Raw genomic sequence first — 12,263 nt, 5'->3', positions numbered from 1 at the left:
CTTTTGATGTAGTGGATTGACTTCCCATTGCCGAATATAAGCGTTTCATTTTCTCTCTTCCTGGCTCTCCTAATGTACTCCCCTCCCTCCTCCACCCTCTCAATTTAAATAGCTCCCACTTTTGGTTAGTTGAATTAACACGCAGTGTTTACATTATTACACTGTGAAAATATTCCTCACCGCTGAGCTGGGCAGTGTTTGTACGAAGACTCTGTGAACCTGTTTTAAAAAGGCTTTGTGACTTTACATGGAGGACGTAGGCTTGGGAAACCTTGTCCCATCGACTCATAGAAGCTCACAAACGTGGCCATTTGAAATCACAGTGGTGGGAATGGAATATTCCACGCTTGCCTGGACCCTGGGCCAGCTTTGTGACTGTGCCCAGAGTGGCAGCCTTGACTTCCAACCCAGGTGCCAAGCTTCAACAGTGGTCTTTGGCGAACGACATTCCTCCTCCAGCTTCACTCTGAGCTCTCCAGCAGGGTCAAGCGCACTTCTCAGCCCCCGTCGTAGCTGGTGGTTCCTTCAGTGGGTCTTGCTTCCCTTTGGAAAACTTGGCCTCTTTTCAATTTCACCTGCACTCAATGCCCCGAGGGCAGCCAGTCCTCAACTCAGGCCGACTCCCACGTGAGTGTCAGCCAGCACAGAGCTGGGCTCCGTGGAGGTGGGGGGGTTCAGTCTCTTTTCTCTGCAAGCTCAGCCGTTGAGCCCACCAATAGCTCAGGGGAGAGAGATGGGCTGTCCACTCTGGTCCAGAGTCTCGGTCTGGGAAACCGTACGGGCGGTTCTGCTCTGTCCTTGAGGGCGCCGTCAGCGGCACGGCGGCGATCGGATCTGATGTGGGCTTGGATGGAAATTGTGGAAGATCGCCGGGCCTTCCTCGGTGTGTCTGGGCAGACTCGAACCCCTAACTTTCGGTCAGTAATGAAGAGTGCTCATTTTCCAGCCCCACCCCCACCCAGGGGACTATCCATCAAAGATGCCACTGGGTCCTTTGGTGAGGAGGGGGGGCCCAGCCAAAGGTGTGTCCCAGGGGGTCTCTTTCTGACAGGTGGTCTCCAGTCCTCTTATCCTTCTCTTTTAATCACTGAGTTTCCCCTGAAGTTGAAAATTGTCTTTTTCTTTCTTTAGACTGTGAGATCTTTTTAAAAAATAAATCATTTTATGGGGGCTCCTACAGCTCTTTTAACAATTCAACATCCATTGTGTCAAGCACATGTGTACTATGTTGCCATCATCATGTTCAAAACATTTTCTTTCTACTTGAGTCCTTGATATCAGCTCCTCTTTTTTCTCCACCCTCTCCCACTCTTCCACCCTTGTGACCCCTTGATAAATTATAAAGTATTATTTTCACGTCTTGTACCATCCACTGTCTCCCTTCAACCACGTTTCCATCGCTCATCCCCGGGGTGTGTGTGTTATACATTGATCATTGCAAACGGTTCCCCCTTTCTCCTCCTCCAACCCCAACCTTCCTTCTATCCTCATGTTATGGCTACTCCTATTACTGTTGGGGGGCGGGGGAGGTATCTGTCCTGGATTCCGAGTGTCCAGAGCTCTTATCTGTACCAGTGGACGTGCTCCGATCTAGCCAGATTTGTAAGGTAGACCTGGGGTCATGATAGTTGGGGGAGGAAGCATTAAAGAACTGGAGGAATGGTGTTCTATACAGTACCCTTCTCTGAGGGGATGTCCAATTGCTTGCAGATGGGCCTTGCATCTCCACTCCCATAGAGACTTTTGTTTTTCTGTGGTTTTCATCCCCAAACTCTGAGAGACGAAAACAAGCTCAATGCTTCTGTAGCCACTCTGGCACCTTTGTGTTCTTCCTAAAGGGCAACACCCTCCACCCCCACCCCACCACCCCTCCCCCAGTGCATCCTTTTGCTCCGAGTTTCCTAGTGTTTCTTTCTTCTTTTTTTTTCAGTGTTTCTTTTTTTAAAACGTGGCAATTTTGTTCTAACACTTACCTCAAGGCATCACTGCCAGTTGACAATCTGACTCCTGCTCCCCTCCCCCTCCAGCCCGAGGCCACGAGACAGCCTCTTTACCCCCATCGTTCATGGCGCTGGAGAAAACGTTCGAGGGAATAAATGCATGAAAGGTTAAGTTAGCAAACAAATGAGTGAGTGAATGAATGAACGGGAATCCTGTAGGGGGAGAACCGTATTTAAGGAGAATCAGCGTGCCATTCCCATTTGTTGCAAAATGTAAGGAAGGGTGTAGCCCCAGGCCATCTGCTAATTGCAGCTCGAAGCAGAATCTGCAGCGAAGGCGAGCGGACGCGAAGCCTCTGCAGCCCCTGTACGTAGTTTACGGCGTCCGTTGACGTCGCTTTGGAGAGGCCCCCTACGTGCCTCCAGGAAGAAAGACTACAATTCCCAGAAGGCCGCGCAGATACCGAGCATGCGCCGTAGAGAACTTCAGGACACTGACGTTTGAGCCGCGGAGGAAAAGCAGACGCAGAGCCCAGAGGTAGGTTAAGCGCTGAATGGGGAGGACGAGGCCATCGAGAATCACCGAGGAGCGGAGCTGAGCTAGGTGATCCGAACGGTGGGTGAGTGCGAAGACTGGGCAGAGGTCTCAAGCGCACCGGGGATGACGGGCGGGCGGCGGGGGCATCCGGAATCCGAGCCTTGCTTTTTTTTTTTCTACCTACAGGGACCATGACGAAGCTAGCGCAGTGGCTGTGGGGTCTGGCGCTCCTGGGCTCCACCTGGGCGGCCCTGACCATGGGCCCCACCCTGGGCCTGGAGCTGCCCCTGACCTGCCGGGAGGTCTTGTGGCCACTGCCCGCCTATCTGCTCGTGACCGTCGGCTGCTTTGCCCTGGGTACCGTGGGCTATCGCGTGGCCACTTTTCATGACTGCGAGGACGCCGCCCTGGAGCTGCAGACTCAGATCCAGGAGGCCCGCGCCGACCTGGTCCGCAAGGGTCTGCTCTTCTAACGTGCCCCACCCCCACCCCGGCAGCTCCCCCTTCCAGCCCCCATTGCATTTTGTACGTGGTTGGGTTTCAGTGTGGAGAACGGTGATTAGGGATATGTGTCAGCAGTGGAGACGCGCGCGGTTCCAGCTGCCTCTTGCTGGCATCCCTGTTCTGGACCGGAGGCCCAGATCTCCTCTCCAGATCTCTCAGAATGGAGATGTCATTCCATCTTCCTGGCCCTCTTGACCCTGTCAGAAAACACTTCCTGATGCCTCAACTGTATTATCCGTAATAAAAGCCAATCTCCATTCTGTTTGCGTCCTTTCTGAGTCTTTCCAAGGTCTTGGTGGTGGGGGTGGGGAGTCTTCCCAACGTCGTAGGGGTGGGGGGTGGGGTTTTTTTTTTGTTGTTGTTCCTACCCTTGCTGTCATTAATTGCCACCCAGTTGATTCCAATTCCTGGCTACGCCATGCCTTGCAGAGTAGACCAGTGCCCAGTTTTTTTCTTTCTTTTTTTAAAGGCTGTGGCCTTTGGGAAGCAGATTGTTGGGCTTATCTTCAGAGGTACCTCTGGGTAGGTTCCAACCATCAAGCTAGTCGTAAACAACCTATTTTCACCACCAGAGACTCACTCCTGAGCCAACCTTTGAAAGCCTCACAAACTCACTGCAGTTTGAACAGCTGACTTCTCTATAAGCAGGCCAGTGCTGAAGCCACTGCACCACCAAGCCTCTCTTTTGAGCTGAGCTCTAAAATAACTGTGGATCAGGCAGTGTATCCCTCCCTTGCCAATAGAATTGCCCGGTCACCGCGTCCTTCATCAAACCAGGCAGGCTGGGAATCACCAAGGAGGGAATGAGCTGTGATGGGTAGCATGGAGGAGGAACGATTTATTCCAAGGCACATTTGAAAGCTATCACCCCAACCTCTGAAATTACAAAAAAATAATCTTTAAGATATAAAAGGCGATTCCTCTCCCAAGTCCCACCCTGTCTTCGAAGTAAAGCTATTTCTAGTCACAGTCATCCCTCTTTCTTTCCCGCCACCCACTTTGCTCGTGGAGCTGGGCACCAGGAAGGGTTCTCTTTGGTACTGGATTGCCGTGAAGGTGGCCAGAGGTCAAGTGAGACACCTCAGGTCTGCAGGAGCCCATAGTGCTTGTCTTGTTCCTGGGGATACTTCCAGAAAAGCCAGAGACGGATGAGGCTGGTGAAGATTCCTGGGAGGTTGGGCACCTGGAATCGGAAGGCCACTGTGAAGCGAGGAGCTGGGTTTCCACCTTGCAGGCCAGTCGCCCATTCCTGTTCTGCTTACCATGATGTAGGGATCTCTGAGGCGAAGCCCATAGAGAGACCAGGAGGCCGAGGTGAGGAGGGTGGCAATGGTGAGTGGGTAGGAGAAGCGCTGCGTTGACTGGGTCTGAATGACTTTGGCCTGCGGGAAAGGACAAATGACAAAGCCTGGCCAGAGGTCTCTGGAAGATGAGGTCCCTCTCCTAGCCCAGACACACAGCCTGCAGGTGGACTTAGCCTAAGCGTTTCCCCAGGAAAAAGATTAAACGTCCTCTCTCATCTCCTATCCCTCGACCCTTTCCTCCTGCCTCCCATTCCCCCTGGACTCCTCCTTCTGGGGGTAACCCAGTCACTGGCTACGGGATCCTAACCCTTCTTTCTGATCCATGCCACCCTCGAGGCCACCCTCACTTACCAAGTCAGCCAGTGGTGAGAGGTACATGCTGATGGTGAAGACGCTGCAGAAGAGGCCCAGCTGCTGAAGTCGAGTGACAGGGTCAGGCACCATGAGCCAAAAGTAGCCATAACCCAGGAGAAGAACCACCAGCAGAGTGGCAGTCTGTAGGAGCAAGGCTTGCTGCGGGGAGAGAGAGTAGCCTTACTTCTTCTCCAGGTGCCAGGAGCCTACTCTTGACCCCTGCTGATGAACTCATCTGCTCTCTCCCAGCCTCCCCGGGGAGAGGAGAGCCAGCCTCTGTCCAAGGCTCCAGTAATTGCACTTGCCACAGCCTCCTTCCCACCGGTGACTTGGAATTATGTGTGAGCCACTCACAACACTGGACGTCTCCAGGGAAGGCAGGGTACTTTGTGAGCTTAATAGACGGTTGTGTCCCTGAACTTTCACGAGAAGGCAGAGCTAACCATCTTGTCCTCAGCCACTGGTCCGCCCAACCTCGGGAGGAGCTATCAGAGGCAAAGAAGGCCCTCTGTCCAGCTGCTGGGGCAGAAGCTCAGGGCAGCCCAGGAACCATGGGGGTAGGCCCAGCTCCCAGCTTTGCCAGATTCGGGGACAATGGGAGTCTCAGAAACCTGGCTTTGTGGAGAGAGGAGGGGCTGCAGGGACCTTCCAGGAAAAGGTGGCAGTGCCAGCTGTTAGTCTTCTAGGAAGGGGTGTTTGCTCTGGCAGCTAGGCGGGGCATAGCACAGGTGGGTCCGGGAGGGCCTCTACCTTGCGAGGGCAGTAGTGGAGATACGCCAGGATATACAAGGTCTGAAGCACAGCGCCCACGGCGTTGACGCTGATAAGGGTCCAGTCTCCCTTCAAGACCCCATAACTCAGCCAGCTCAGGTTGCTGCAGGGTGGGGGGGGAGGGACATCATACATTCGACTTGAAGGCCCTCTTCGGTGGGGCTGTTCTCCACTCTTGCCCCCTCTCCCCTCCCCGCCTTAGTCGTCGCGCCTCTCACTTGACATCCGTAGTGAGAAAGGGCAGGAACTGGACGTTGTCCACACTCCGGGTCACTCGCATGTGCCTGAGGTCCGAGCTGCAACAGGGCCCCCCAAAGAAGGGTAACGGGGTGAGAAGGAAGTTCTGGGGCGTTAGAGGGGGTGGGGTTCTGCACACCCATACCTGGAATCCTCCCAGGGTCACGGCAGACCCTGAGTCCTCCAGTGCCCAGTCCCATCCGGACCTGTCCCCCGCTCCCTAGCGGTTTCCCCTAGATCACGTGGCCACGCCCCGGTTCCCGGGTCCCCTAGACCCGATTTCACTTTGACTGGGGCTGCGGGCAAGTGTCTGCCCCTCTCTTCTGCCCTGACTTCCTGGTCCTGCCCCAGCCCAGCCCGGCCGCGCTCTCACAGGCCGGTGGAGAACATGCCGAGGGTGAAGACCACACAGGCTCCGGAGAGGAGCGAGTCGACCACGGCGCCAGCTGCCATCGCTCCGGGAGGCCGAGCCCGCGCGCGTCCGGTCGGCGGCGCGCTGCTTAGCTGGGCTCGGGCGGGCGGGCGGGCCGAGCCGGAGCCCCGCCCCCCCGCACACTCGGCCCCGCCCCTCACGCTCCGGCCGTCCCTCCCGGAAACTGAACCGGAACCCGTGCTGCCCCTACTCCGCCAAACCGGAACTCGGGCCCTGCCCCGCCGGGTGCGGCCCGGGCGGACTCGCTGCCTGCCGGTGCACAGGGTTCCAGGTCCTGACCTTGCCCTCCAGATCCCGGTCGGACCCAGCCCCAGGGGTCCACGAATTCATCTCCACGCTCACACTTTACTCACACTCATGCTTACTTAGCCCTATGGTCACCTAGACCCTCAGCCGGAAGTGTATCTCTGGGAAATCGCGCCTAACGCATCTCCGCCCTTGTCCAAACATTGGACACCCCCATCTTTTGAATAATCTTCCAAAATATCAACTCAAAAAATCACTTAGCACATTACGGCACCTTCCTTGCTTTCATCGATGGCAATGACCTCACTTGTGCTCCATGTCACTTTTATTATTGCTCCCCTCGGTTTCTTCTTTCCATGCGTGGCAGGCAGCGCAAGATCACAGGCTGCCTTGTCCCACGGAGACTGTCAAACGTGAAACGTATCGCTTCCATAGCCGGTAACGGAAACGGCATGGTTAAGAGCTGCTGTGGCTCTACCTTCAAGTGGTGCCCGCCTGAGCCATCCTTGCCATACCTTAGCCAGCTTCTGCCCTCCACTTCAACCCTGCCGCTCCCACGGGGCCGAAGTCTACTTGGCAGACAGACAGCAATAGAAAAGACCACATGACCCGCACAGATGGCAAGCCCCTCCTCTCACCCGGAGCTCCAGTTCAGAACCTCAGTTTCCCAGGGTTGGGACTCTCACCCCCCAGTTTGCTGCTGCTTCAGCCCGGCCTTCCGTGAGTCAGTCGGTGATGCAAGACTTGATCAGATGGTCACCTTTACTCCTCCACTGAATCCCGTCACTGACCCTGGACTCCATCCTCCGTACCGCCGGGAACTTCCCCTCCCAGCCTCCCACACACTGGTGGGGCAGGCCGCGTGCCTCCGCTGGCATTCCCTTGAGTGGCTGCCCTGACTCACCCAAACAGCTTGAGTGTGTGAACCATATGCCAGCGCCTAGTGCTGACGGGGTGGGAGTGGTGCAGAGGGTGGGCAGGAACTTGCAAACTGGGGTGCAGCCTAGAACCTGAGAGACTACTCTGGACACCCTGGACACCCCTCAGAGGGGGAAACACTGCTGCTTTGGCCTAACAGGAACTCTTCTCCTTGAGCAAGTCAAGAAAGGAAGTGAGAGCCAGTGGCCACAGGTGTCCTAGAGAGACTGGCACTCAACTCAGCAGGGACTCAAGACATGTGACTGAATAAGCTGGCAAGGGAGAAGAAAGAGCATGTCCGAGAAAGCCAAACAAACAAAATACACATGACTTTTATTGTGAGACAAAGGACACCGTATAAAAACTCCAGTTGTAGAAATCAGCACAGACATACAGGAAGTATATATATATATATATAGACACTGTGCATGTGGGCCCTGCCCGGCAGGCTACACTCTAGGCACAGACTTGGTACCCATGGGCACTGCCCTTCCAGCGACAGTCTAACAACAGGTTGGCACAGCCCCCTGCTGGCACAGCTCTGGGGCCTGCTGCCCCTGGGGAGGGGAAAGGATGCTGTACCCAGTGGTAGTGCCCCAGATGGAAGTCTCGCAGGGGACTCTGGGTCAGCCCAGACAGGTCACTTCTCCAGCCCCTGGCTTCCCAGCAGGAAACTGTTGCTCAGTTCTTTGTTCATCTGGGCATCCTGGCTCTCTCTGGGAGAGGCACCTCTGCCAAGCTCAGCATCCATCCATCCATGACCCCAGGCACCTGTTGGCTAGGTGCTTCTGGGTCCTTTTCGGGGGGCCCTGTCTGCACAGCTTGTTGCTTTGGCTTCAGGGCAGGAACGTCGTAGTCACAGAAGGCTCTCCCTCGTTTCTCTTTCCCATCCTTCTGAGGTGGAGGCAGCGAGGGCACAGCCAGGCTGGCCGAACTCCTTTGGGTTGACACCCTTAATACTGACCCGTTTCGAGGCTGCTGGGTAGCAGCTTGTGCATGTGGTGGGAATGGTTCCCAAGGCTAGGGGTGTAGGAGCTGTCACAAGACAGGTGAGAGGTACCTGCCCCTGCCCCCTCAATCCAGTGCCAATCCTTAAGCCAGGTGTGGCGTTCGCCTTTCATGGGGCTTGCAGCAGCAGCGGTGGCAGGAACAGCACTGCCCAGGCAAATGGAGAGAGGCGGGGGGCCGCACTGTCGCCGATGCTATGCAGAACTTGCACCTGTGGGTCATCTGCAATGTGGGAGAGAGAGCCCAGGTCCCATGCTGAGTGGTCCCCTTGCTGACACTAGTCTTCAACCCAAAGATATTTCTCCAGGACCCACTTCCTGTACCCCGCCACCCCCAACAGCTCCCTGATCTGCTTCTGCTACCCACCTGCTAGGAATCTCTTTTCCTGTGGGTTGGTGTGGGCCTGAGGACTGTGAGCTGAGAGACAAAAAGAGTGGCACTAGATCAGTCACTGTACCTGGGCGGTGATGGGGAAGTGGGGCTGACTTATGTGCAGGGAGGTCCACGGGCCCAGATACTCACTGGTTTTGCCGTTGATGGTCACCTTTAAGCGCAAGCAGTGGTCTTCGTGGTGGCGAAGGGGCTTGGCTGCAAGGTAAAACCCCCAGGGGGTTAAGGAAGGACTCTTTGTGGGAAGAAAATATAAGCTCCAAATACTTCTCATTCACTCACTGCCGTCAAATTGATTTTGGCTTATAGGGACCCTATAGGACAGGGTAGCACTGTCCTTGTGGGTTTCTGAGACTGTAAGTCTAAGGGAATGGGAAGCCCTGTGTGTCTCCTGCAGAGCAGCTGGTGGGTTCGAACGGCTGACCTTAGAGTTAGCAGCCCAACGTGTAACCACTATGACACCAAGGCTCCCCTCTAAATACATACCTCTGACACCTCTGTCTCAATCCTTATCATCCTTAGTTTTCGCTCATCTCCTGTCCAATATTCAGTCCAAGTGCCCATTCTCGGCAAAGCCCTCAGCTTTGGTGGGAGTTATCTGGCATGTCCTAGGGACCCTATAGGACAGGGTATAACTACCCCTGTGGGTTTCCGAGACCGTAGCTCTACACGGAGTAGAGAGCCTCATCCTTCTCCCAAGGAGTAGCTAGTGGTTTCAGACTGCTGACCTTGTACTTAGCAGCCCAATGGGTTCTCCACTATGACTCTAGGGCGGTTTTATTTCCTGTGGTTGGCAGTGGTGAACAACAGAGCGCGGACAGTGCCTATGCCCCACACAGGCCACTCCCCCTCCACTGCCGGGCCTGGCCTGAGTAAGAGGAGGGGCTCCTCTTCCCTGGGCTCTCCCGCCCTTACGCCCAGCATGAGTCCCGCAGCCCATCCTTCACAGAGCTGATGTGCTCACCCTTAAAACCCAGCCATTGACTACCCTAAGTTCTCCTTAGATCTCCTTAGGCCCTCCAAGCTCTTTGCTCCCCACCCTCTATACTCCTCCCACTCTGGCCAGGCTAACTTTGTTTTCAGTGCCCCGAAGGTGGGCACTGGGCTGCTCACCCAGGGGTTGGGAAGGTCGGTGGTTGGAGTCCACCCAGAGGTGCCTCACAAGAAAGGCCTGGTGATCCACCTTCCAACATGTCAGCGATTTCAAACCCCGGAGAGCAGAGTGTTTCTGACACACCCGGGGCTCCCTGGACTGGTGTTCACTTTGCATCTGTACGCTCACACCTAGCCAGCTCTGCCTGCCCTCCGCTCTGCAGTCACCTTCTCCAAAGAGCTCTCCAAGCCGGCCAGTGACCCAGTCATCTCCCCGGGGGTCTGTGTGTCCTAATGGCCCAGTCACTTTTGTGAGTCTCTTTCCAGCGCCCTCGAGGGTCTCTGTGCCTGCCGAGCCAAGCAGGGTGCCCAGTGCTCACTACATACCCGGGACGCACTTGAAATATGAATGAATGAATAGACTCCCAGCACTGAAAGGGACCCTCTCCCCACCGAGGGCGCCCACTTGGGTGTGTGTCTCCCGGGCACTCACAGATGTAGTAGTAGCTGTGGCCCTCCCTGAAGTCCTTGCCCAGGGTGAAGGGTGTGAAGGGCTGGAATTTCTCAGACAGCTTCTCGGGGCCAAGCCTGGCATTGGGCCGGTTGCACTTCCAGCGTACCCGGTCCTTGGACTGGGGTTGGCACAGCTGGTACTCCTCCTGCTCCACCAGGTACAAGGTGTACTGCTCCATGGCCGCATCCGCCACAGAGTCGCCCTCATAATGAGGACAGATGATGTCCAGGTAGTCATTCAGCTGGACGTGGACCGTGTAGTCCTCACTCCGGAACCTGGGCACGCACAGGAAGGGAAGAAGCAGGTGGTCGCTCGGAACCAGACCAGAGCCTGAGCCTCCAGGTGTTAACATGACCCTTTCACACGGGATGCCACCCCCCACCCCAAAGATTCTTTCAAACTCTCAAGCCCCCATATCGATGGTGCTTGATTGTCTTTCTTATGGTCCCACCATCTCCAAACAGTCTCCTCACCCTCATTGTTTCCTATTAATCCTTCAAATAGCTTCCACCCATTATCTTTCAGGTTTCAAAGCACTTCCCCCATCCCACCCTGATATTTACGCAAGGATGGGTTCTGGAGAGCCCGTAACTCCCTCCCTCTCCAATCCCTTCCAATCCCTACTACCCATAAATCATTCTCCCACTGTCCAGGCGGTTGGCTCCTGCAAATGCTGTGAGCCCTCAGGGGAGCTGACCCAGGGCCGCCTAGTCGTCACCGGACCTGCACTCGGCAGGCACCCAACACAGCTAGCTCTTCCCTTCTCTCACTGCCCTTAAAGGGCTCCCGGGCCCACCAGGAAGACGCCAAGTTTCCCGGCTTCCAACTGCGCCCAGGCCCCTTGGTCCTTTAAGTGGAACCTTTCATCATTCTTTCCCAAGCTCCTCTCTTAGCTACTCAAGATTATGCCCGGGTCCACTTCTTTCAGAGCACTCCAAACACCTTTATCTCCGCCAGCCCACTCCCACCTGGCCCAGGGAGGTTCTGGGAGGGCCTCTCCCTCCCTGCCACAAGAGGCGGAGCCGGCTCCCCTCCCCCCAGGCCGCACAAGCTCCAGCCTGACTGCCCACCCCTCCTCCCCCCAGCCCCAGACACCTGGCTCCAGCCTGGGTGGGGTCCGAGCGAGGGGGGAAAGTGCCTCCACCCCATCCCCTCTTCGGAGCGGGTCAGCTTCTCTAATTCCCCCAAGCCCTGCCAGCTAGAGACTCAGCAGAGTGGCTGCCAACTTGCTTCAGACCAAAGCTTTGCGCCTGGGCGGGGGCGGAGGGGGAGGGGAAGGGCAGGGGTTAGGCCCAGAGGCCTTCAGCCATGGTGGGTACCCGCTGCCCACGTAACGTACCCCACAGAGGTCTGGCCTAGCAGGCGCAAGTCAGTGTCAGGGATAGGCTTCCCAAGCCCCTCCCCCACCCCAGGGAAGAGAGAGAGAGAGAGAGAGAGAGAGAGAGAGAAGCAGCGGAGAGAGGCTTTTAAAATTCCTCTCCAGAGAGATAAACATAGAAGCCATTTCGGAACAGGTATTTCAGCTCTGGGCCTGGCGTCTTTCCCTCATTCCCGTGACGGGCACTGACTCATTCCTCACCCACCTCTGCCTCCCGCCCAGCACTCAGGGGAAGCTGGGAACATTTACTTGGCAAACGTGGACTGGCCCCCATAGGCCCCCTGGGTGGCACAGTGCCCATCTGACCCTAGGTACTATTCTCCAAGCCAAGGGAGCTGAGGAGTCCCGGTAGGTAACTGCCCACCGGCGGCTGCTGCTCCTGCGGTGCCAAGGTGGCCAGCTTCAGCTCAGTGGCACCGCCCTCTCCTCAAGCTGCCTCTGCCAGAGGCTTGGCGATCCCAGGGCTGATGCCCACGGCCCTGAGTCACCCTGGCCAGCCTCACAACTGCTCAGCTCATCGCCACCTCATCTTTGCCCCAAGCTGGGTCTGGCCTGGCTGGCCTCCACTCTGGGCGGCTCTGTGTGTGTGTGTGTGTGTGTGTGTGTGTGTGTGTGTGTGAGTGTGCGCGCACCCAG

The 12,263-nt window shown here is 56.2% G+C and overlaps 3 protein-coding genes across 4 annotated transcripts in view; 1 reads left to right on the top strand and 2 right to left on the bottom strand.

Annotated features, from left to right (window-relative positions):
• Window positions 1-2,432: 2,432 nt before the first annotated feature.
• DPM3 (dolichyl-phosphate mannosyltransferase subunit 3, regulatory) lies at window positions 2,433-3,242 on the top strand. 2 transcript variants are annotated; one of them, XM_045298486.1, is made up of 2 exons: window positions 2,433-2,556; window positions 2,665-3,242. In XM_045298486.1, exon 2 carries the CDS (start codon window positions 2,670-2,672, stop codon window positions 2,949-2,951), a length of 282 nt encoding a protein of 93 aa, XP_045154421.1. In that variant the 5' UTR covers window positions 2,433-2,556; window positions 2,665-2,669; the 3' UTR covers window positions 2,952-3,242. The 2 variants fall into 2 exon arrangements, with proteins under 2 accessions (XP_045154421.1, XP_004714811.1); XM_004714754.2 differs by having other exon boundaries at window positions 2,433-2,560.
• Window positions 3,243-3,793: 551 nt separating this feature from the next.
• SLC50A1 (solute carrier family 50 member 1) lies at window positions 3,794-6,109 on the bottom strand. The gene is made up of 6 exons (XM_004714655.2): window positions 6,022-6,109; window positions 5,630-5,707; window positions 5,391-5,514; window positions 4,638-4,799; window positions 4,245-4,364; window positions 3,794-4,165 (listed from the first exon to the last, which is right to left on the bottom strand). Exons 1-6 carry the CDS (start codon window positions 6,099-6,101, stop codon window positions 4,064-4,066), a joined length of 666 nt encoding a protein of 221 aa, XP_004714712.1. The 5' UTR covers window positions 6,102-6,109; the 3' UTR covers window positions 3,794-4,063.
• A 1,450-nt stretch (window positions 6,110-7,559) lies between these two features.
• The window catches only part of EFNA1 (ephrin A1), a 6,342-nt gene continuing 1,638 nt past the window's right edge, over window positions 7,560-12,263 (bottom strand). The window contains exons 2-5 of the mRNA XM_004714654.2: window positions 10,229-10,524; window positions 8,776-8,841; window positions 8,620-8,670; window positions 7,560-8,475 (exon numbers count right to left, since the gene is read on the bottom strand). Coding sequence (XP_004714711.1) covers window positions 8,363-8,475; window positions 8,620-8,670; window positions 8,776-8,841; window positions 10,229-10,524 — 526 coding nt within the window. The 3' untranslated portion in view covers window positions 7,560-8,362. The remainder of the gene's footprint in view (window positions 8,476-8,619; window positions 8,671-8,775; window positions 8,842-10,228; window positions 10,525-12,263) is intronic.

The sequence above is a fragment of the Echinops telfairi genome, unplaced genomic scaffold (assembly GCF_000313985.2).
Source record: "Echinops telfairi isolate 266 unplaced genomic scaffold, ASM31398v2 ScPeMD7_7425;HRSCAF=8463, whole genome shotgun sequence".
Lineage (NCBI taxonomy): Eukaryota > Metazoa > Chordata > Mammalia > Afrosoricida > Tenrecidae > Echinops > Echinops telfairi.
Note: the sequence above shows the minus strand (reverse complement) of the source record. Positions and strands in the feature narration are given on the sequence as shown.